At 40.3% G+C, this 25,392-nt stretch overlaps 1 protein-coding gene across 16 annotated transcripts in view; it reads right to left on the minus strand.

Moving 5' to 3' along the window:
• RPS6KC1 (ribosomal protein S6 kinase C1) overlaps positions 1-17,798 on the minus strand; it is a 328,215-nt gene extending 310,417 nt beyond the window's left edge. For 8 of the 16 annotated variants that reach the window (XR_008509987.2, XM_054520581.2, XM_054520616.2 and 5 more), the window contains exon 1: positions 17,526-17,795. Coding sequence is in view for 14 of the 16 variants with exons in the window: in XM_054520581.2 (XP_054376556.1) it covers positions 17,526-17,630 (105 nt within the window). In the remaining 2 variants the exon portion in view is untranslated. Of the gene's footprint in view, positions 1-17,525 lie in introns of all 16 variants that reach the window. The other 8 variants (XM_054520569.2, XM_054520608.2, XM_009237833.4 and 5 more) reach the window with 4 other exon arrangements.
• Positions 17,799-25,392: the final 7,594 nt, after the last annotated feature.

Genomic DNA, 25,392 nt, shown 5'->3' on the forward strand with positions numbered 1-25,392 from the left:
ATCAAAATAGCTACATGTGGTTAATGGCTACCAAATTAGACAACACAGATTTAGTATAAGAGACTATAACAGGTAACTAACAACTACACATTATTAAAATCTTTGATTTTAGCTATTACTTTCAAATACCAGTATTTCACATAGTATGACGAATTTTGATTCTTATAAGTGTTTCTTGTTTTTTGCTTTTTTCTTTTTTTTTTTTTTGAGATAGAGTCTTGCTCTGTCACCCAAGCTGGAGTGCAGTGGCGCGATCTTGGCTCACTGCAACCTCCGCCTCCTGTGTTCAAGTGATTCTCCTGCCTCAGCCTCCCAAGTACCCGGGACTGCAGGCATGTGCCACCACGCCCAGCTAATTTTTGTATTTTTAGTAGAGACAAGGTTTCACCATGTTGGCCAGGATGGTCTCAATCTCTTGACCTCGTGATCCGCCTGTCTCAGCCTCCCAAAGTGCTGGGATTACAGGTGTGAGCCACTGCACCCCACCGTTCTTACATTTTTATGAAATGTATTGAGAAGAAAAGTCATGGATAACCAATCCACTAATAATCCACCCCCCAAAAATAGCACATGATCATTCACAGCAAGGTCTATTCAAATGTACTTTAAGTTTCACAATTTATGTTTTTCTCAGTTTAATACATTTCCTGAATTTATGAATATATTAAGGTATCTTAAGTATTTTAAATAATCTTCCTTAATATAAGCAAATGATCTTTTTGAGACAGAAGAACTTATTTCTTAGTTTGGTGTACATATTCTGGGTGTTCTTCAGATGAGCCAGTCCTGGAAATCAAATACATGTGTACTGCATAAACAAAAACACATTAGCCATCTCCTAACAATAGCCACAATATTAAAACCATCTTATCAGAAATAACCAATTTGATTATTATTTCTCAGCCGTCCTCTTAGTGGTTTACATACATCTATGTGCCGGATTACAATAGTGAGCAAGTCCCTTTCTTCCTGGAGCTCATAGTCTAGCGGTACACAGTGGTGGGGTGGGAAGGGAGTACAGAGTGGAGGAGGGTGTATTTCCCAAACATATTTCCATACCTCAGATAACAGTAGTGTGCTAAGCAAAAGATTGGGAAACACTTCATCCTAGATCCTTCCCATGACACTGAATCCTCACTGTGCAGAGCAAAGTGGCATCCCAAAAGCAGTCAACCAGTCATGGTTTAGTGATGTAAGACTCTTAATGTCTTCATGATGCCGGGCGCAGTGGCTCACGCCTGTAATCCCAGCACTTCGGGAGGCCGAGGCAGGCGGATCACGAGGTCAGGAGATCGAGACCATCCTGGCTAACACGGTGAAACCCTGTCTCCACTAAAAATACAAAAAATTCTCCGGGCATGGTGGCGGGCGGCTGTAGTCCCAGCTACTCGGGAGCCTGAGGCAGGAGAATGGCGTGAGCCCGGGAGGCGGAGCTTGCAGTGAGGGGAGATTGCGCCACTGCACTCCAGCCTGGGCGACAGAGCGAGACTCTGTCTCAAAAAAAAAAAAATGTCTTCATGATAATAAAAGTGAAACTGACCCGATAGTCCTACAGACAGTTTTTTTGGACAAACATGGAGACTGACCCTTCTGGTATTAAAGCTTGAAACTTAACATTTGTTTTACCAGAGTTCCTTCAGGAAAGGGCCCTCAGGCCTCTTAAAAAGTATTAATATTGTGAACCCCGAATATCTGAGACAGGTCTTAGTTACTTTAGAAAGTTTATTTTGCTAAGATTGAGGATCCACGCCCGTAACACAGCCTCAGGAGATCCTGACAACACGTGCCCAAGGTGGTAGGGGCACAGATTGATTTTATACATTTTAGGGAGACATAAGACATGAATAAATATGTGTAAGATGTACACTGGTTCAGTCCAGAAAGGTGGGACAACTCAACATGGGGAGGGGGCTTTCAGGTCACAGGTAGATAAAAGACAAATGGCTGTATCCTTCTGAGTTTCTGATTCGCTTCTCCAAATGAGGCAATCTGGTATGTATTAATGGTTATCTCAGTCAGCCGAGGGGTGACTTTGAAGAGAATGGGAGGCAGGTTGGCCCTAAGCAGTTCCCAACTTGACTTTTACCTTTAGCTTAGTGATTTGGGGGCCTCAAGATTTATTTTCCTTTTACAATATCAAATGAACTGAAATTCACCAGATCACTGCATCCAAACAATGAGATGCCAGACCTCTCATCCGTCACAATTGCTTCCTTAACCCTCTGTAGTACCTGTTTTCCCGTAGATAATCACATTTCCTCCCTGCTATATAAACTCCTAATTTTAGTCAGTCAGGGAAATGGATCTGAGACATCTCCTTGGCTGCAGCACCTGATTAAAGCTGGCTTCCTTAGCAATACTCATTGTCTCAGAGATTGCTTTCTGTGTGACAAGCAGCAGGACCTAGATGGAACCCCTGGTGTTTTGGTAACAACAGTAACTCATGATTATTATGCAATATACAGAAAATCAAAGTTGAAGTATACTTACACTACCTAAGTGAAGGTCTTTAATTTTAGGCTTACAAAAGGAACTACCCTGTGCCCACCAAATACTTCACAGTGAAGGAGGAAATTTAGACAGGGTTTGGAAAATCAAATCAAAAGCTACTTAGGTATTACCTGACAAGCCTAAAGCTTAGTGAAAACTGTGTCTTAAAAGTACAGGGTTATACTTCCCTGATTCTCTTTCCTCTTTGGTGCTTCTGCTTCTCTTTTGTAGGTTATTCTTCATCCTTCTGCCCCCTAGTATTCTGTGAGCACTCCAAGAATCAGTTTTAAACTCTTGTTTTTTAGCTTCCTTTTTATTATTAACAGTCTATATCTGTGCTAATACTGTTCAAGGCACTGTGCTAGGCATAGGGAAAATTTGACTTTGTACATTTACATTTGCGAATAATTTTATATTAATGAATCACTTCATTTTCTCAACAACCTATGAGTTAGGCAGAGTAGCTATTATGACTTCCCCTTTTACAGATAAGAAAATAAGGTGGTTCAGAGTCCTGTCTAAAGCCACATGGCTATTCACCTTCAAATTTAGAATGAGATCCTCGACTGTCTGACTCCTGGTCTACTGCTCTTTCCACTCTATTACACTGCCTCCCTCTATTTATCTGTGGTATTTTCAGCAATAATGAAGTTTACTTATTTCCATAAAATTCCATCGCCATTAGGTTTTTGTTTATTTCACCTATTCATTCAACACATATTAGTGCCTACTCTGCTGCCAGGTACTGCAGTACAATGGAGAATATACTAGGTCTGATTCCTACACAACTGCATTATAAAAATACAATCACTTCCCGAATACATTACCAACTTCAACCACTTGGTACCCCACTATTAGGGATTCAGTATTCCCAAATATGTCATCTCATTTAAATACTTTACAAATATGTCCCCCAAAACGGAAACAAAAACCACAAAATGGCTAGGATAATGTGAATTGAGTATAAAAATCCATGAGTAACAATTGTTTCTGTGTAATTATCTTCCGTGACTGAAAAGTTAATGAAAAATAAGAGTATCAATCAGAAATCTGAGGGAAGAATATAACCATACTGACAATGAATAAAACTGAGCTAGCAACTCAGTAATTTTTCTCTGGATAAATTTCAAGAGAGTTTGTCACAAAGTTCAACCAATAAATTCCACAAAAGTTGGAATTTAAAACAGTGACAGTTTTCATTAAAAGTTCACAAAGGGCCGGGTGTGGTGGCTCAAGCCTGTAATCCCAGCACTTTGGGAGGCTGAAGAGGGTGGATCACAAGGTCAGGAGTTCGAGACCAGCCTGGCCAAGATGGTGAAATCCCATCTCTACTAAAAATACAAAACTTAGTCGGGCATGGTGGCAGGCATCTGTAATCCCAGCTACTCGGGAGGCTGAGGCAGGAGAATCACTTGAACCCAGGAGACAGAGGTTGCAGTGAGCTGAGATCGCGCCACTGCATTCCAACCTGGGCAACAGAGCGAGACTCTGTCTCAAAAAAAAAAAAAAAAGGCTGGGCACGGTGGCTCACGCCTGTAATACCAGGACTTTGGGCAGCCGAGGCGGGCGGATCACAAGGTCAGGAGATCAAGACCATCCTGGCTAACACAGTGAAACCCTGTCTCTACTAAAAATACAAAAAGTTAGCCAGGCGTGGTGGCAGGTGCCTGTAGTCCCAGCTACTCAGGAGGCTGAGGCAGGAGAATGGCATGAACCCAGGAGGCAGAGCTTGCACTGAGCCGAGATCACGCCACTGCACTCCAGCCTGGGCAATAGAGAGATACTCCATCTCAAAAAAAAAAAAAAAAAAAAAGAGGTCACAAAGGCCAGACACAGTGGCTCACGCCTGTAATCTCAGCACTTTGGGAGGCCAAGGTGGGAGGATCACCTGAGGTCAGGAGTTCGAGAACAGCCTGACCAACATGGTGAAACCCCGTCTCTACTAAAAATACAAAAATTAGCTAGGCGTTGTGGCATCCGCCTATAATCCCAGCTACTAGGGAGACTGAGGCAGGAGAATCACTTCAACTCGGGAGGTGGAGGTTGCAGTGAGCTGAGATTGCGCCACTGCACTCCAGCCTGGGCAACAAGAATGAAACTCCCTCTCAAAAAAAAACACTTCACAAATTTGGCCGGGCCCGGTGGCTCACGCCTATAACCCCAACACTTTGGGAGGCCAAGGCAGGTGGAACACCTGAGATCACAAGTTCAAGACTAGCCTGGCCAACACGGTGAAACCCTGCCTCTACCAAAAATACAAAAATGAGCCGGATGTGGTGGCATGTGCCTGTAGTCCCAACTACTCAAGAGGCTGAGGCACTAGAACAGTTCGAAACAGAGAGGCGGAGGTTGCAGAGAGCCAAGATCACGCCATTGCACTCCAGCCTGGATGACCAAGTGAAACTCCGTCTCAAAATAAATAAATAAAAATAAAAATAAAGTTCACAAATTTCCACTGCAAGCATTAACTGCCACTGACTCAGTTAGTACTACCTATATATCTTGAAATGCTTCTTGCTTTTTAGAAATTTATCACCAACTCATCTTAAAAAGTATTAGCTTACACTCTACTAAAAATACAAAAAAAAAAAAGTATTACCCTACAGCAGCAGTGCTTCACAAAACATGTTACATGTAATACCAGTATTCTTTAAAATCAGTGATCTCACAGGAAGAGCTTAATAATCAATTCAGTTTACCTCTGTTTAAGAAGGGAATGTTGTTTACAGCAGAATTCTTCAAACCCTTTAATACATTAATATGCCTAGTAAATCCCCAAAAGGAAGATACATAGTATTTCCCAAAGACATCTAGCCACTCAACTTTTTATTTTTATGTTATTATTATCATCCTCATTATTTATTTAGTACAACACCTACTAAAATCTGAAGCACTAGAGAAATACTACCACAATTTTTGTAGTCTATCTGCCTCTGTTCATGAACAGCAAGTTATGAATTTAGAAAAACAATGTCTCACAGCAAAAGTAACTATCTCTTATTGTGCTAAGAAATTAAATACTCTACTTCATTCAATAATCACTACAACCATGCTTGGTAAGATGAGATAACCAAAGACCTAGAAAATAGACTCAATCAAATAACAGAGGCAGGACCAGATCTCACAACTCCATGACTCCAAAGTGCTCTCTCCAGGACATAAGTCAATTGGCCCTCTTCAAGATTAAAATTCCAAGTATTCAGGTAATATTCCTGACAAAATATCTCTGACAAAATGCTTATAGGCATTACAGTTAGGTAAACCCTTTGTCTTATAAGTCAACTAAAATACAGAAATTGAAGAACCACTTTGGAAAAGCAGAAAAAAAAACAAGGGGCTTGGAACTAAAAAGAATGGGGTCTGAATAATGGTGTTGGCACTGCCCATGAACTGCTTTTTCTGCCAGTTCAGTACTAAAACAAAGTAAAAACAAAGCAAAGACCCAAAGTTAGCCCCCTTGCCTATTCTGAAAACAAAGATCAGGCTGTGAGGCTTAGCCTAGGTCAGTTCCATAATAATCAACAGGTCACATTGCCACTGGGTCCCTGAAATCCTTTCCAGTATGCTAACTTATTCTATCTACTTCTTAATAAATATTACCACGTTTCCTTAAAAGTCAGGTCAAAAGCACTGTCTTGCCCGGATGCGATGGTTCACGCCTGTAATCCCAGCACCTTGGGAGGCCGAGGCTGGAGGATCACAAGGTCAAGATCGAGACCATCCTGGCCAACATGGTGAAACTCTGTCTCTACTAAAAATACAAAAATTAGCTGGGTGTGGTGGGGCGCACCTGTAGTCCCAGCTGCTCGGGAGGCTGAGGCAGGAGAATCCCTTGAACCCGGGAGGCAGAGGTTGCAGTGAGCCAAGATCGCACCACTGTACTCCAGCCTGGCGACAGAGCGACACTCTGTCCAAAAAAAAAAATTCAAAAGCACTCTCTTATCTGATTATCACCATAATGATGATTAGAAATCACTCTGTTAACTCAGACATATACAAAAAGCTGTATTCTTTGTTAAGATTAACAAAGAGTAGCTACAGGTGGAATATCCTTTTTCCAAAATGCATGAAACAAGAAGTGTTTCAGATTTTGGATTTTTTTTGGATTTTGGAATATTTGCACATACATGAAATATATTGGGGATATGACCCAAGGCTAAACACAAAATTCATTTGTTTCATATATACGTTTATATACATAGCCTGAAAGTAATTTTATACAGTATTTTTAATAATTGTCTGCATGACTGCAACCTATCACATGAGGTCAAGTGTGAAATTTTACACTTGAAGCATCATTTTGACACTCAGAAAGTTTCAGATTTTGGAGCATTTTGGATTTCAAACTTCAGAATAGGGATGCTAACCTGTACTAGAAAACAAAACTATAAAAATTATTCAAACTTATAATATTTCCTAGGTAAAAAAAAAAAGATAAAATAAGTCCCTTTAGAAGCCAGTATTGATAAGAAGTTAAATATAAAATTTAAGAAGCTAGTTTTATGAGCAAAGTATTGTAATCAAGTCTTCTGAGGGCTACTTCACTATCACTGTTCAGCTGCTAGTTTAGAGTAGCAGAGCTAAGAAGAAAAATTAACAAAATTAATTCTAGTAATTACACTAAGTGTCAAAGTACAAATAATCAAACATGGAAAACATGTCCATTCTTCTCATTTTTCAAAGATATGAATCTCTGAATGTGGGACAGGAATAATACAATATGCAGAAATGGAAGGCTACACTATTCTGAACAGTTCTCCTTGTGGTGACTAGGTATACCAAGTGGCACATTCATCAATATAATGCATGCAGTCCTGATTTTCAGATATTAACTTTCATAAAATCCATACTTTCATGTAAATATACTGACATATTTAAACTGTACTTCATACATACAAAAAAAAAACACCCAAGTCTTGCAGGAAAAGTAGGTCAAAGCACCCAGCTCACATAGGCAATTGTTACCTTACCAAACTCAACCTCCCTTTCACAACCACCTGCATCTGAGTTCCTCTCTCCTGCTCTTCCCTGCAGAGCCACAGGTGGCACTGGTTGGCAAGAATATTAGGGCTGGTTATCACCCACCAGCCAGGCAGTCTGGACCCAAGAGGCAACACCTGCACAAACCATAATTAGACATTTTATAATTTTTAGTTCTCTGGAGTGAAAGAACTCCCATATAAAATAGACAAGTCAATGGGACAAATTTTAGACATTCAACTTTCTAACAAGTTTTCACAAAAGCATTATGTCAAAAGTACTACAGACTGAATGTTTGTGTTTCCCCTAAAATTCACACTGAATTTCATGTTGAAACTCTAATCCCCAAGGTGATGGATCTGGCTGTGAGGCCTTCCAGAGGTAATCAGGTCATGAGGGTGGGAACTTCATGATGGGATTACTGCGCTTACAAGAAAAAGACAATGATCTCTCTCAGCCATGAGACCATACAGCAAGAAGGCAGCTGTATGTAAATCAGGAAGCGGGCCCTCATCAGGTATTAAATCTGCTGGCATCTTGGTCTTGGACTTCCCAGCCTGCAGCCTTCAGAACTGTGGGAAAGAAATGTCTATTGTTGAAGCCATCTAGTCTATAATATCTTGTTACAAAAATCCAAACTGACAAAGACAGTAAGGAGTTGTGGCTTTCTATATTATTAAAATCCGAAAATCTCAGGGAGAGTAAAGAAGCTAAAACTGCAAGTTATCTCTAGATACTCAGTAAATGTTTGCTAAAGTTATTTTTCTCACCTCAAATTTTACCAGTTATAGCAATATGCTAAACTATTTTCCAATCAAGGTTCAAGGAAAATCAAAATCCTTAATGTTAAAGAAAGTTTGCAGTTTAACATAAAATCTTAATATCTGAGATCAAGTTGTCAACAAACAAGATGAAATCAGGAATGGCTTACATTTTTTAAGTTCCATTTATGAAATTTTTGGTATATTAGAAAGTTTTCTACTAAACAATATTACAAGTCAAAAACAAAGGAACAGTAGAATAAAACTAGACTCTAGAAAACACAAGACACCTTGAGAGCCATTTTTCAAAAATTTTAAGCATAAATATATTTTACAACAAACTAATTGCCCTCCCTATCCCTATGATTATTTTGTTTGTTGAAAATATCTCCAGATTAAGCCAAAACTAAGTATTTATTCAAGAAATCTTCAAGAAGCTACTGATTTAACAACTGAAATCTAACAACTCCCACTGCTTTAATATCAGACATTTGTTAATAATCCTAACAGGTTAAGGATTTAAAATTTAGTAGGTTCTTTTTTTTTCCTTTAAAGTGACTCATATTATTGCTTGAAATGTGTATGACTACAGATTACTTCAAAATTTAAAAGCTAACAAAACTAAAAAGTAAAACATGCAGCTGGGCGCGGTGGTTCACGCCTGTAATCCCAGCACTTTGGGAGGCTGAGGTGGGCAGATTACCTGAGGCCAGGAGTTCGAGACCAGCCTGGCCAACATGGCAAAACCCTGTCTCAACTAAAAATACAAAAAAATTAGCCGGGTGTGGCCGGGCGCAGTGGCTCACGCCTGTACTCCCAGCACTTTGGGAGGCCAAGGCAGGCCGATCACAAGGTCAAGAGATCGAGACCATCCTGGCCAACATGATGAAACCCCGTCTCTATTAAAAGTATAAAAATTAGCTGGGCACAGTGGCGGGTGCCTGTAGTCCCACCTACTCGGGAGGCTGAGGCAGGAGAATCGCTTGAACCTGGGAGGCAGAGGTTGCAGTGAGCCGAGATCATGCCATTGCACTCCAGCCTGGGTGACATTGCGAGATGCGTCTCAAAAAAAAAAATTAGCTAGGTGTGGTAGCACATGCCTGTAATCCCAGCTACTCGGGAGGCTGAGGCAGGAGAATCACTTGAACCCAGAAGGCAGAGGCTGCAGTGAGCTGAGATCGTGCCACTGCATTCCAGCCTGGATGATAAGCGAGACTCTGTCTCAAAATATATATATATAAATAAATAAAACATGCAGCCTCCCATACACAAAAACTCTACCATGAAAATTATACTAGAGGATAAAAGACTGAATGCTTTCCTCCTAATATCAGGAACAAGGCAAGGAAGTCTACTCTCACCACTTCTATTCAAGACTGTGGACTACAAGTCATAGCCAGTGTAATAAAGCAAGAAAAAGAAATAAAAGACATACATTTTGGAAAGAATAAATAAAACTATGCCTTTTGGCAGACAACACAGATTGTCTATGCAGGAAAAAAACAAGAATTCTACTAAGAAGTCTTAGAACTAATAAGTCAGTTTGAAAGGTCACATGATACACCAACATGGCACATGTATACATATGTAACTAACGTGCACGTTGTGCACACGTACCCTAAAACTTAAAGTATAATAAAAAAAAAAGAAAGGTCACATGATATAAGGACAACACAAAGATGAACCAAATTTCTATATACTAGCAAAGAAAAGCTGAAAACCAAAATTTTTAAAAATACTATTGACAATAGCTACAAAAATACGAAATAGTGAGGAATAAATCCAACAAAACATACAGAGAAGTAATTTGCTCAAAACCACAAAATGCTGATAGAAGAGATCAGAGAACACAAATAAATTGCAAGACATACTGTGTTCATGGATTTGAAGATGATTCAACATAGAAAAGATGTCCATTTTTCCCTAAAGTGATCTACAGATTTAATGCACTCCTAATCAAATCCCAAAAGGATTTTTTGTAGCTATAGATAAACTGATTCTAAAATATATATGAAAAAGCAAAGGAACTAGGGTAGTCAAAATAATTTTGAAAAAGAATAAAATTGGAGAAACAATATTGCCTAATTTTAAGATTTAGTATAAAGCTATAATAAGATAGTATGGCATGGAACAAAATAAGAGAATCCAGAAACAGCTTTACACACATATAGTCAATTGACTTTTGGCAAAGGAGAAAAGGCAATTCAACGAAGAAAGGTTAGTCTCTTGAACAAATGGTGTTTTGTTGCAATGGGACAACCAGAGGCAAAAACAGAACCTTCACCCAAACCTTACACCTTATTAAAAAAACAAAACAAACAAACAAACAAAAAACTCAAAATGGATCATAGAGCAAAATATAAAATGCAAAGAAATAAGTTATCTAGAAGAAAACATTGGGAAAAATATTTGTAACCTGAGGTTAGGCAGAGATTTTAGGTATGACACTAAAAGCATGGTTCATAAAATAAAGAACTGATAAACTGGACTTCACCAAAATTACAAATTGTGCTTTGCAAAAGACACTGTCTGGGTGCCGTGGCATACCTGTAGTCCTAGCTACTTGGAAGGCTGAGGTGGGTATCGCTTGAGCCTAGGAGGTCGAGGCTGTAGCACACTATGATCACACCTGCGAATAAGCACTGCATTCCAGCCCTGGCAACACAGCAAGACCCCATCTCTAAAACAAATAAATAAATAAATAAATAAAAAAGGCCAGGCACACGTCTGTAATCCCAGCACTTTGGAAGGCCAAGACAGGCATATTGCTTGAGACCAGGAGTTTGACACCAACCTGGGCAACATGGTGAAACTGGGTCTCTATTTAAAAAATACAAAAATTAGCTGGGCACAGTGGCACGTTCCTGTAGTCCCAGCCACTCAGGAGGCTGAGAGGTGGGAGAATTGCTTGAGCTCAGGAGGTCAAGGCTACAGTGAGCCATGATCACGCCACTGCACTCCAGCCTGGACAACAGAGGGAGACTCTGTCTCAAAGGAAAAAAAAAAAAAAAAAAAAAACAGTTACTTAAGAGAATTAAAAGATATGATCTAGATCAGGAGAAAATATTTACAAATGTCATATCTGACCCCGAAAAAAAGATACCCAGAACATAAAGAACCGAGAACATAAAGAACTCTCAAAACTCAAGAGTAAGAAAACAAACAACCCAAAGAAAAAAATAGGCAAATTATCAGTCTACAAGGCTAAATACTGTATGATTCTATTTATATGACATTCTCAAAAAGACAAAAGTATAGTTGTAGAGATAGATCACTGCTTGCCAGGGTATAAGGAGTAGGGGGAAGGGTGTGAAAAAGAGATAGCATGAAGGAGTTTTTTTGGGATGATGAAACTTCTGTTTCTTGATTATGGTGGTAGATAAATGAATTTATACTCATGTTAAGATTCAAAGAATTATACAAAAGAATAAGTCAATTTCATTGTATGTTAATTTAAAAATCAACACTTGAAAAGCAAAGCGCTGCCTCCTTCCAGCCTACCCTGAAATCCCTACTATAGTCCAAGCTCTGTGCTAGGCACCAAGAATATAGTTAAAAAGACAGAGTCGGCCGGGCATGGTGGCTCACGCCTGTAATCCCAGCACTTTGGGAGGCCAAGGTGGGTGGATCGCTTGAGCTCAGGAGTTCAAGATCAGCCTGGGCAACATGGTGAAACCCTGTCTCTTAAAAAAAAATACAAAAATTAGTCAGGCAGGGTGGCATGTTCCTGTAGTTCCAGCTACTAGGGAGGCTGAGGTGGGAGGATTGCTTGAGCCTGTGAAGTCAAGGCTAGAGTGAGCCATGATCGTTCCACTATACTCCAGCCTGGGTGACAGAGTGAGACTCTCAAAAAAGAATAGAGTCTGCTATCAGAAGAGGTGTCAAACAAGTACATTATGATAATGGAGGAGATACAAGACATATAGAGAGCAACGCCTAAAAAAAAAAAAGCTTCCCGGAACACAGGGTATAGCTGACACCTGAGATGAGCAGAGATTGCCAAGACAAAAGGAAAGAGTATTCCAGACAGAGAAAATAGCATCTAACAGAGAGATATGGAAGAATGTAGTGTTCTAACCTAATTTGGAAACTACAAATAATTCCGTTCCCAGGCACAAGCAAACTGCTCAAGAATATGGTCAGGAAATGAGGACAGGTTCCCTCCAAGCAATATAAATAGTGCTTCGATTTGAAGCTTTGGAAATGGTAATTTTTCAGACTTAAGTGAAGCTCAGTACTTCCCATTAATTCCCTTACTCCCCTTTGTTCACATCATCACAGTTACTTATTATTCATGTATCCATTACTTTTGCCAAACTACAGTAATGCCCTTGTGGGGACACATAGGTGTCCCCATATGCACACTCACAGCACCTAATGAAAAATGTTTTATAATACAGGTATTCAGCAGCATAGCATTGGGATTAAAAGCACTGTGATGGGGACCAGTCTACCTGGGTTCAAATGTAGACTCTACCACTTGCTGGCTATATGACCCTGGACAAGTTACTAAACGTCTCTGTGCCTCAATTTCCTCATCGAAAATGTGGAAATGATAATGGTACCTATTCACCGGGCCCCTGTGACAAATGTGTTAATTTAATATAAACTGCTTGACTCAGTAAGCACCATGTAAGTGTTTGCTGTTATTACTCAACAAACACTAGCTACGTATAATAAAACTAGGATTTATACATTCTCCTGGTTTCAAAATAAACCCAAACTACTTTAAATATGTGCAAAGCCAATGAGGTAGCTTGTGCCCACAATCCCAGGCAATAGGCTGAGGAGGGAGTAACACTTGAACCCAAGAGTTCAACCTGCAGTAAGCTATGATTGCGTCACTGCACTTGAGCCTGGGCGATACAGTGAAACCCCATCTCTGAAAAAGATCAATAAATAAAAATAAACATGTGCAAGACTGTATCCTGAGAATTACAAAGCACTGCTCATGCGGAAGAGCTAAATAAATGGGGAGATATATATGTTCATAGATCAGAGACAATATTGTTAAGATATCAATTCTTCTGAAATTCATCTACATTCTCAATATAATCCCAATCAAAATCTGGACAGGCATTTTTATAGAAACCAGACAAGCTGATTCTAAATTTTATACACAAATGCAAACAATCTAGAATAGCCAAAACAATTTTGAGAAAGAGTATTTAGACTACCTGATTTCAAAACTTAGTATAAAGCTACATAAACAAAGCCATGTGGTATCATGAGAAATAAAACCATATGTCCATACAAAGACTTGTATATGAATGTTCATAATAGCTGTATTCATAATATCCAAAAACTGGAAACAACCCAAATATCCATCACCAGGTGAACAGATAAAATGCAGTATAACCACACAATTGAATATGAGTCAGCAATAAAAGGGAATGAAATACATGACAACATGGATAAATCTCAAATAATCATACTGAGTGGAAGAAGCCAGACCAAAAAAAAAAAGTGCATACTATATGATTACTTGTATACAAAATTCTAGAAAATGCAACCCAATCTATAATGACAGAAAGCAAACCAGTGGTTGCCTAGAGATAGGGGATGAGGGGGAGTGACTGACTGCAAAGGAACATGAGGGAACTTGAGCAGTGATGAACATGGGTAGTTACACAACTGTATACATTTGTCAAAACTCATCAAATTGGACACTTACAATGGGTGAATTTTACTGTATGTAAATTATGACTCAATGTAAACTAAGTAAGTTATAATGCAGCACTGTCTTTTGAGAATAAAAACATACCTTTTATACTCATGGAAAGAATACAGGCAAGAACTGCCATTCACCTACTGTTGCTGAGAAATCTATATTACAATATGAGAATTTTGTAAACTTAGCATGATGAAATAACTAAAAACACTGCTGATGGTTCTCTTATACTTGTGTCTCCTTCAACTAAAGAATCAAAGGGAACTTATGAAAGAATTTTCCAATTCTGAATAGAGGTACTTATTCTAGATAAAAATTAAGAAATAACACAGAGTTTAACTGCAGAATCTGTTAGTATGCTTGCAACTGGCCTCAAAATCATCTAAGCTTGCCAGATTTCAGAGAACTGCAGAAAAGCACAAAGGAGATTTAAGAAGATGAAAAAGCTCTTTTGCTATCCAAAATTTAACATTGGTACTACCAATGATTAAAACTCTACTCCTACAGAAATAACCCTGCAAGGATCAAAAATATAGAAAATTATTCCTTGAAGCTAGAAGTAAATCAGTAGTAAAAAATATACAGAAGACATTCTTAATTTTTATCTCATGAAGTTCTCTCAGGAGAGCACTATTTACCCGGTTAATTATCCTGAAAAAAGGTGTTTTTCTCCTTAACTCTCAAGAAATATTTTATAATACTAAGCACAGTTATTTTAAAAGTATGTCTCCATGTTGACTCTCAGATCTTACATTTTAAAAACAAAATCTGTAACATAAGCAATAAATGAAGACATAAACATTTACGGGAAGAAAAAAGGCAGTCTATGCAATTTTCAAGTTCAAATAACCACAGCAATATGTAACATGCATATATATAAATTTGGTTAGTTCCAAGGCAATGTGCTACTTTATCTTCTAGTTTATATTGTCGAAACTTAGCTCAGTAAATAGGTCACAGCTTCAGATATTTAAGATCTGAATTTGGCCAGTGCGGTGGCTCACGCCTGTAATCCCAGCACTTTGGGAGGCTGAGGCGGGTGGATCACCTGAGGTCAGGAGTTCGAAACCAGACTGGCCAACATGGCGAAACCTTGTCTCTGCAAAAAATGGAAACATTAGCCGGGTATGGTGGCGGGCACCTGTAATCCCAGCTACTTGAGTGGCTGAGACAGGAGAATCGCTTGAACCCAGGAGGCGAGGTTACTGTAAGCCAAGATCGCGCCACTGCACTCCAGCCTGGGCAAGAGAGCGAGACTACGCCTTGGGAAAAAAAAAAATTCTGAATTTGGTTAACCTTTCCTTTTGTAAAGTAACAATACAAATAATTATACTCAGTGCTTCCAATTCCAGTTCCACACACATTCATACCTCCAGGTCTTTATGGACTCTACCCCTTCAACTGTCTACCTTTTCATACCCTCTCCTTTTCTGGATTCTTCCCCTCTTTCAACTATCTTGATTGGTACATATTCCCCAATCTCTTGATCCAGAAGCAATCTGTCTTCCCACAGCCCTTTTCTGTAGTGTCTGCTGGAACTTCCTGTGTTATATCACACTTCTTTAAGTACACTAAACTGTCTTCTACTATGAGTATCCTTGAAAGGAATAAAGATCCCTGCTTTATTCAGCCTTATGTCCCTCACAGTATTTAGTGCCTGGATCTAAACATTTATTGGGTGTGCTGCGTACAATGAAGAGGAAAACATTTAACAATGTTTTTCAGGCACTGTGTGCCATGCACATGCAGGTTCTTTTATCTATTATTTGATATAAGCAGAAACAAATGCCAATGATAGAGAACTGCTCTAAATCCACTAAGAGACATAGACATGCAACTAAATTAATACAATATAACTTTCTTGTTAAATTAAGGGATAAGTAGGATGCTGTGAGAGAAACATTATGTATGTTGAAAACTGTTCTGATTCCATACACTATGTGTTAGGAAACTAAGTCTAGATTTTCAAAGGGCCCAATGACTAGAAAGGTTTCAAGAGTGGTATAATAAGGGCCCCTCAATCTCACAAAATTTCTTACACAACCTGAAACTAACATTCCACCCATGTAACAACCTCACATGCAAGCAGGGAGCAACAAACATCCCTCTATTCTCCGAACAGCAATCGGCAATAGCAGGTCAGGTCTTCTCATTATCTTTATACAGACATGTTCATCTGTCCCTCCTTCTCACATTTATCTGAATTGTGCACCATTTCCACACACCACGTGCCACTCCCATGCCCCAAACTGATCTATTTAACCTTTAAGATTCTTCTCAGGCTGGGTGTGGTGGCTCATGCCTGTAATCCCAGCACTTTGGGAGGGCGAGGTGGGCGGATCACCTGAAGTCAGGACGTCGAGATGAGCCGGAGCAACATGCAGAAACCCCATCTCTACTAAAAATACAAAAAATTAGCAAGGCATGGTGGCACATGCCTGTAATCCCAGCTACTCGGGAGGCTGAGGCAGGAGAATCGCTTGAACTCAGGAGGCAGAGGTTGCGGTGGGCAGACATCATGCCATTGCACTCCAGCCTGGGCAACAAGAGCGAAACTCCGTCTCAAAAAAAAAAAAAAAAAAATTCTTCTGAAGGCCTGCTTTACATCCTCCAAATGTATATTGAACTACTGTTACTTAATCTGTACCTCTCTTCTTTAAAAATTGATAAAGTTAATTATTAACATTTTATATAACTTGGAGTTAGGCAAAACTGGTTTCAGATCCCAGACAGACCTGCTACTGCCTTGCAATGTAAAGTTGGGCAAGTTACTAAACTTGCTTTAATCTGTTTCTTCCTCATTAAAATGAGAATTAAATTGGGTGATGTGTACAAAATGCCTACTATACACATATATTCATGCACACATACGTCACATACATATATAGTTATTTAATTTTAATTTATTCTTACTTTCCTAGAAGAAGATGCAGACTCTCTTTAAAACTCAAGGCAAAAGCAATGAAACATAAAGTGGGTACTAAAAATTGGACCAGTTAGTTGATGTAAAGGAGCCTCCCAACTTTAAAATGTGCCCTCATGGTAGCTCACACAAGCCACCCTCAGCAGATTTTTTTCACGTCTCCTACAGAAAAACATGAAAAACTCAAGGGTTTGACAAAGCCCGGATCCACAGTTCCTAGGCTGGTGGCCTAACACTGACATCTGTCCCAAGAATCTGTCTTCTTCACAGCAAACCTGATAAAGGTCAAGAGAAAAAATAACTTATATTACATAAGCCAAACAATACATAAATTAACACTTTTGAATCTGCATTATCTTCCTGGAGCAAGCAAAACCACTTCTGCAAATTGCAAACTCAGAAGAGAAAGTCCAAACGGGATGGGAACTGAGTCATCAATTTAAAACCATCAACCACTGACTGCCCCACCCCCAGAAAGAGGACTCTACCACAACCTACTACAAGTGAAGCCCTGGGCATATCACACTCAGCCACTACTCTAAAAATCCCAACCTCCGACACCCAAGTCCCGCCAGTAGGAGCAGCACCCAGTCCCACCCTCGGCTCTGAGCCAGAGGCAGGTACCCTGACACCAGGGTCCCCACCCCAGATCCTCAGGTCCCAATCCAAGCTCCTATCCCAGCCCGACACCAGCACTCACCCGGGCGGTGACCTTATATACTGTGTAGCCCCTCGGGTGTCGTTGGGGCTCGGTGACAGTGTAGAAACGGGCCAGGTCGGCACTCCGCTCCCGGTAAGAGGTCATCCTCCCGCCGCCTCTGCCGCCGCCGCCGCCGCCCGCCCGGGATCATGAAGGCAACCCGGCGCCGCCGCGGTCCAGGTTCCCCAACGCAGCGGCGAAGCGGCGAGGGGGCGGTGGCTCCAAGGCGGCTCCACGGCGGCGCCTCCGCTGCACAGCTCTGCTTCCGGGTCAGCAAAGAAGCTTCCGGGCCAGGCTGTCTCCCGCTTCTAGGGAGAGGGGAGACTCCCCCTTAGATTCTAGCCCCTTTGGGGCACTTGGGACTGGCCTGTAGTTGAAGACTAAGGGGTCGCACTGCCACCCCCGTCACTGCGGAGACCTCAGGCCTCTCCACTAAAGACGACCTCTTGTACGCCAGCTCCGTCACCTTCTAGATTTTGTGAGAGTTGGTATAGCCACGCCACACCGGGAGAGCGTGGTCCTCCCTGCCTCCGCCCCGCCGTAGTACAAACTTAGTGGAGTGTTGAAGGGATGGAGAGATACCATAGCCTAGCACCTTCTTTCCTTACCTATTCACGGTCTATCATTTTAAATACCCACAGCAACATCTCATACTCATACTCTGAGACATATCCCTTACTTCTTTCTAAGACGAGTTTCCTTCCATTGAGTGCCTTTCTGTAACACATCTGCACAGCAAGCCCCCAAACCCAAAAAAGCTCCCAAGCCAATATCAATCTTTTAAAAATCCCCTCAGGTTCGAAAATCTGGAGTCCGCCTCTGGCTAGAAGAAAGAAATATGTCACTCGACCTCTCCGAGCCACTCACTACAGTTTCCAATTTCAGCTGAGGTTGTTATCAACGCTTGGCAGTTCCTTTATCTTTTTGTGATCAAGGTTCCTTTTCATTCCACAAAATATTCATTCCAAGTCTTTGCTATTATCCTAAAGACTCTGTTCCTCTTCCTTTTGCCTCCCTACTCTCTGCACCATCCCTCTTCTTTACAGGGAAAAAAGAAGAGGAAGAAGCAGCTATGGCCCTTAGTACCAATTCCTTCATCTTCTCACATTTCCATGCCAGTCTGAAACGTACACATACCACTTGGTCATTTTTACAGCTAATGACTCCACATGTGATCTGAATCCCATCCTCTTTGGCAGACCTTAAGACACTGTTTCAATGACATTCCAAATCTCCTTTCTGTATGTTTAATCTCTTTCTCACCACTGGCTCTTTCTTTTCAACCTACATATATCTAAGTCTATTAGTCATTCATTAAACCTGAATTCACCACCTACTATGTGCCAGACATGATGCCAATTTGGCATTGGAGTTACAAAGATAGTCACTGCTCTCCGACCAGGCGCAGTGGCTCACGCCTGTAATCCCAACACTTTGGGAGGGCGAGGCGGGCAGATTACCTAAGGTCAGGAGTTCGAGACCAGCCTGGCCAACATGGTGAAACCCCGTCTCTACTAAAAATACAAAAAATTAGCCAGGCGTGGTGGCAGGCGCCTGCAATCCCAGGTACTTGGGAGGCTGAGGCAAAAAAAGTCGTTTGAACCCGGGAGGTTGAGGTTGCGGTGAGCCGAGATCACACCACTGCACTTCAGCCTGGGGTACAAGAGCAAGACTTCTCTCAAAAAAAAAAAAAAAAAAAAGGTAGGTAGTCCCTGTTCTCAAGTACCATCCAGTAGGAAAAATAAAGACACAAAATATATTGTGATAAGTACCATGGTGAATGTATATATGGAGTACTAAAGAGCACATCAATTCAGAATGGAAGATCGCCTAAGGCTTTCTGACAGAAGACTGAATCTTGGAAGAGAGATGGGAGTTAGCCAGGAGAGAAGGGAGTAAAGGGCATTATTCATTTTGCCTTCTTTTCTTCCTTTCTTTCTCCTTCCACTCACCGTCAAAGTTGTTTAAGTTGATTTTAAAGTAATCTACATCAATATTGCATCATCACCCATTTATTCCCATGTCCAATTCAATCTGGTTTCATCTCTATATTGCTACTCTGAAACTGCTCTGAAAACAGTTTCCAATGACCTCAATTTGCCCAATATTTCTGGATTTTGAAAGTCTCTGACCATTTCTACCTTTTTAAAACTTTTCTATGTTCTTAGCATATGAGTCAGCATTATTTCTCTTTTCTCTTTTATACTCAGATGACTTGCTCTTTTTTCAGTCTCCTTTGCTGATTTCTCTTCCTTCCAAGAACTTTTATTATCTTGTTTCTCAAGATTTTGCCTTTGATACTTTGTTCTTTATTCCCATTGACTTGCAAATGTCTATCTCCCAGCATATCTCTCTTCCAGGACTTGACTCACTTTACCTACATCTTTATTATATATCTAACACTGGAAACAGAACAAATCAAAATCTCAACATTTTTTCCCCTCATATGCCTATTTCTATCTCCATGACTGGTTTTACTCTCCATTTAATTACATTAGTTAGGTATTTGAGATCATCCTTAGCAACTTCCTCTCCATGTTCTCTGAGTTTCTTTGATTTACCAGATACTATTGATTAAAAATTTAAAAAGTGGAAAAACATGTGCCACGAAAACACTACTAGAAATACTTAAGACAAAGAAATATGATCAGGAATAAAGAAGGACAAAACTTGAAGAATTCAATTCATAAAGAAGACAGAGCAATTCTAAATGTGTAACAAAACTAAAAATGTAAAAAGCAAAAACCATTAGAACTAAAAGAAGAAATAGACAAATCCACAATTACAGTTAAAATTTCAACACTCAGGCCGGGCATGGTGGCACATGCCTGTAATCCTAGCACTTTAGAAGGCTGAAGTGGGTAGGTCACTTGAGGCCAGGAGTTCAAGACCAGCCTGGCCAACATGGCGAAACTTCATCTCTACTAAAAATACAAAAATTAGCTGGGCGTGGTGGCACATTCCTGTAACCCCAGTCACTTGGGAGGCTGAAGCACAAGAATCACTTGAACCAGGGAGGTGGAGGTTGCAGTGAGCCAAGATCATGCAACTGCACTCTAGCATGGGCAATAGAGCGAGAATCTGTCTCAAAAAAAAACAAAAAAGATTTCAACGCTCCTCTCTCGGTAATTGACAAAACACGTAAACAAATAAATAAATAAGGATACAGAAAACCTGAAAAGCTCTAACAGCCAACTCTACCTGATAGACATTTATAGAACACGCCACTCAATAGTAGCAGAAAATGTTTGTTTCAAGTGTACAGAAAACATTCAACAAGTCAGGCCATATCCTGGGCTATAAAATAAATGTTAACAGGCTGGGTGCAGTGGCTCATGCCTGTAATCTCAGCACTTTGGGAGGCCAAGGTGGGCGGATAGCCTGAGGTTGGGAGTTGGAGACCAGTCTGACCAACGTGGAAAACCAGGTCTCTACTAAAAATACAAAATTAGCCAGGCATGGTGGCACATGCCTGTAATCCCAGCTATTCAGGAGGCTGAGGCAGGAGAATCACTTGAACCCGGGAGGCGGAGGTTGCAGTGAGCTGAGATCGCACCATTGCACTCCAGCCTGGGCAACAAGAGTGAAACTCCGTCTGAGTAAATAAATAAATAAATGTTAACAAATTTTTTTAAAACCAATGTAAATTGGACTTGCTCTGTGACCTCAGGGAATTAAACTAGAAGTTAATAATAGAAAGTTACCCATAAAATTCATGAATATTTGGAAAGTAAATACAATTCTTAAAGATGCCTGGATCAAAAATAAGTGACAAAAAACTTTTAAACATATTTGGAATTGAATGAAAATGGAAGCATATCACAGTGTGTGGGACACAGCTAATGCAGTGCTTACAGGGAAATGTATAACCTTGATGGCTTATAGTAGACAAGAAGAAGGGTCATGAACTAAGCTTCTACTTTAAGAAGCTAGAAAAAAAAATATTGAAACCTAGAGCAAGAATAAGGAATAAAACATAAAGAAAAGAGTAATAACTCAATGAAATTTTTTTAAAAAGAGAAAAACAATGAAATAGAAAAAGAGAAAAGCAATAAAGAAAAACCAATGAAACCAAAAACTGATTCTTTGTTAGGGGGAACTCCAAAAGTTCACTGCTCCACATAAACTATGAAAAAACTAACAAAAACTCTCAGTATTAACTCTTTGAGAACTCTGGAAACTAACCAAAAGCTTACAGCCACCCAGGAACACTTATTTAAGAAAATAGGCTGAATCTCAGCTGGGCACAGTGGCTCATACCTATAATCCCAACACTTGGGGAGGCCAAGGCGGGCGGATCATGAGGTCAGGGGTTCAAGACCAGCCTGGCCAACATGGTAAAACCTCGTCTCTACTAAATATACAAAAAATTAGTCAGGTGTGGTGGTGGGCACTTGTAGTTCCAGCTACTCAGGAGACTGAGGCAGGAGAATTGCTTGAACCTGGGAGGCGGAGGTTGCAATGAATTGAGATCATGCCACTGCACTCCAGCCTGGGCGACAGAGCGAGACTCTGTCTCAAAAAGGAAAAAAAAAAGAAAGAAAAAGAGAAAGAAAATAGGCTGAATCTCTAAGAACAGCAAACTTTCTGGCATTTTAACTAACCCTAGGCCCATCCCCTGCTCCTCAACTCAGGGATATCCTTGAAAATAACAGCCAACATTCCTACAACTAGTTCTGAGGGAGAAGAGACCTCATTTTTATAGAATAGTAATTATTACTATAAATAAAAAAATATTTGGTCTTATTTGTCTAGTGGCTTTCAGAAGACCAACTCAAAAGGCTTATCTTCACCTTGTCCCAACGCTAAAGCCATTAACCGGGGACATGTTTCCACAATATTTATAAGTAAATGTGTTTGTCTTTGCTGCCTGAAGTAATGGATAACAGCTGAGCAAACAGTCGACTGCCCAAGAAGCTTGAGAGAAAAGGCTGGAGAATGAGAAGCTTTGGAAGAATAAGGGCCTTGAAAAGTTCCAATATATTCTTGAGAATCTAGAAGAACATGCACATGACCAGAGCTACGCAGATGCTCAGGAAAGACTTGAGAAGGCTTTAAGCTTTCACATCTGGCCAACCTTGAAGCTCTGTACAAGCAAGAAGACTAAGGCAGGGTTGTAAACTACCTGGCTGAGTGTTGAAGATGTACACCTGCATAAAAACAGGGCCTCTGCTGGGTGCAGTGGCTTACACCTATAATCCCAGCACTTTGAGAGGCTGAGGCAGGTGGATCACTTGAGCCCAGGAGTTCGAGACCAGCCTGGGAAACACAGTGAGGCCCCATCTCTACAAGAAAATGCAAAAAAAAAAAAAAAAAACCAAAAAAAAAAAGCAGGGCATAGTGGTGTTGGGAAAAGGACTTGTGGACTGCCTGTATAAACTGACCATAAAAATATGGACAATAGGTTGTGGAAAGCCACAAGATGCCTCTGAGGAGGAAAACCTCCTAATTGCCATCATGTTCCCATGCTCAGAGAGAGACCCGCTCTCTTATCTGTAAACACTGTGTTCAGGGAGAAAGACACTCCTTTAAAACACTGGAACGTGGACAGACATGCAGGCTCCTAGTTAAGCTCGCTCCCACTAGCTGCTCTCTGATAAGTTAAAGATATGCTGTTTGAGCACAAAGGAGATTCATTTAGACCACTATTGCTATAAATTACGCCTATGACACACGGCAAGCCTTTCACTGTTTCGCCTTGAACATGTGCTTCTTAGATCTAAGTGACTGTACTCAATAAATAGTGTGGAGACCAGAGCTCTGAGCTTTTTGCAGCCTCCATTTTGCAACTGGTCCCCTGGCTCCTACCTTTATAAACTCTCAACCTGTCTCTTCTCATTCGGGAAAAGGGCTTGTGGGGTGCCTGTATCAACTGGCCATAAAAATATGGGACATTAAGTTGTGGAAAGCCGCAAGAGGCCTCTGAGGAGGAAAGCCTCCTAATTGCCATCATGTTCCCATGCTCAGAACTAGACCCGCTCTCTTATCTGTAAACACTGTGTTCAAGGAGAAAGACACTCCTTTAAAACACTGAAATGTAGACAGTCATGCAGGCTCCTAGTTAAGCCGCTCCCACTAGCTACTCTTGGATGAGTTAAAGATATGCTGTTTGAGCACAAAGGAGATTCATTTAAACCGCTATTGCTATAAATTACACCTATGACACACTGCCACCCTTTCACTGTTTCGCCCTAAACATCTGCTTCTTAAATCTAAGTAAATGTACTCAATAAATAGTATAGAGACCAGAGCTCTAAACCTTTTGCAGCCTCCATTTTGCAACTGGCCCCCTGGCTCCCACCTTTATAAACTCTTAACCTGTCTCTTCTCATTCCTTTGTCGCCACCAGACTTCGAGTACCCTACGGGTGGTGTTGAGGCTGGTCCCCAACATAGTGGTGTACACCTGTAGTCCCAGCTACTCAGGAAGCTGAAACAAGAGAATTGCTGGAGCCTGGGAGGCAGAGGTTGTGGTGGGTTAAGATCATGCCACTGCATGCCAACCTGGATGATAGAGCAAGACGGTGTCTCAAAATAAATAAGTAAATAAAAATAAAAAATAAAATAAGGCCAGGCGTGGTGGCTCATGCCCATAATCCCAGCACTTTGGAGGCTAAGGTAAGTGGATCCCTTGAGCCCAGGAGTCTGAGACTAGCCTGGGCAATATAGTGAGACCCTGTTGCTATAAAAAATAAAAATAAATAAAGTAAAAACAGGGCCTCTCTGCAAAGACTGGGAGCTATTTTTTTGGTTCCAGCACCTAAGGAAATCACTGTCCAATCATTTGCTGTCCAATCTCTGCCTAATTAATAAGCTAACGGAACAGAGACTTTAGTGGTCACACACAACAAATAACAGACTTAACAAAATTAGTTCAGAAAACTAAATAAACAACTACTACAATAAGCACTAACAATGAACTCTAGGAAGGAGAGATAATCTGACTTTCAGAGTTGTCATATTAGAATATTTAAAATAATTAATTTTTCAACAAAAATTTATGAAGCATTATAAAAACAAAAAGTATGACCCATACACAGATAAAAAAGCAATCAATTAAAAACTATGTCCATGAGGAAGCTCAGATATTGGTCTTACTAGACATAAATTTTAAATTGGCTACTTTAAATACATCCAAAAAGCTAAAGAAAACCACATCTAAAGGAACAAAAGACAAAGCCAAAACTGACTCAAGAAGACAAAAATGTCAGAATAGACCAGTAAAGACATTAAGTCTGTATCAAAAAATGTCAACAAACAAAAAGCCTGGGATTAGAAGCTTTTTCCAATGAATTCAGTGAAACTGAATATTAAAGAAGAATTAACGTCAATCTTTCTCAAACTCTGTCAAATAAAAGAAGAAAAGAGAATACTTTCCAACTCATTTTATGAGGCCAGTATTACCCAGGTACCACAGCCAAATAATCACAAGAAAAAAAATTTCCTTGTGAATATCCTCAACTGAAAACTCACAGACCAAATTGAGCAGCACAGTAAAAGGATTATGTGACATGACCATGTGGGATTTATCTCCAAAATGCAAAGTTGGTTCAATATACGAAAGTAAATCAGTGTAATACGCCATATTGATAGTATAAAGGGAAAAAATACAGGATCATCTCAATAGATGCAGAAAAGACATTTGACAAAATCCAACATCCTTTCATGTTAAGAATGCGCAACCAACTAGGAATAGAAGGGGAACTTCCTCAAACTGAAAAAGGGCACTGATGAAAAACCCACAGCTAACATTATTCTCAATGGTGAAAAACTGAAAGCTTTCCCCCTAAGCAGGAGCAAGACAAGGATGTCCGCTCTTCCACATCCATTCAATATTGTATTGGTAGTTCTGGCAGAGGCAATTAGAC

Source organism: Pongo abelii, chromosome 1, assembly GCF_028885655.2.
Source record: "Pongo abelii isolate AG06213 chromosome 1, NHGRI_mPonAbe1-v2.0_pri, whole genome shotgun sequence".
In the NCBI taxonomy this organism is placed as follows: Eukaryota; Metazoa; Chordata; class Mammalia; order Primates; family Hominidae; genus Pongo; species Pongo abelii.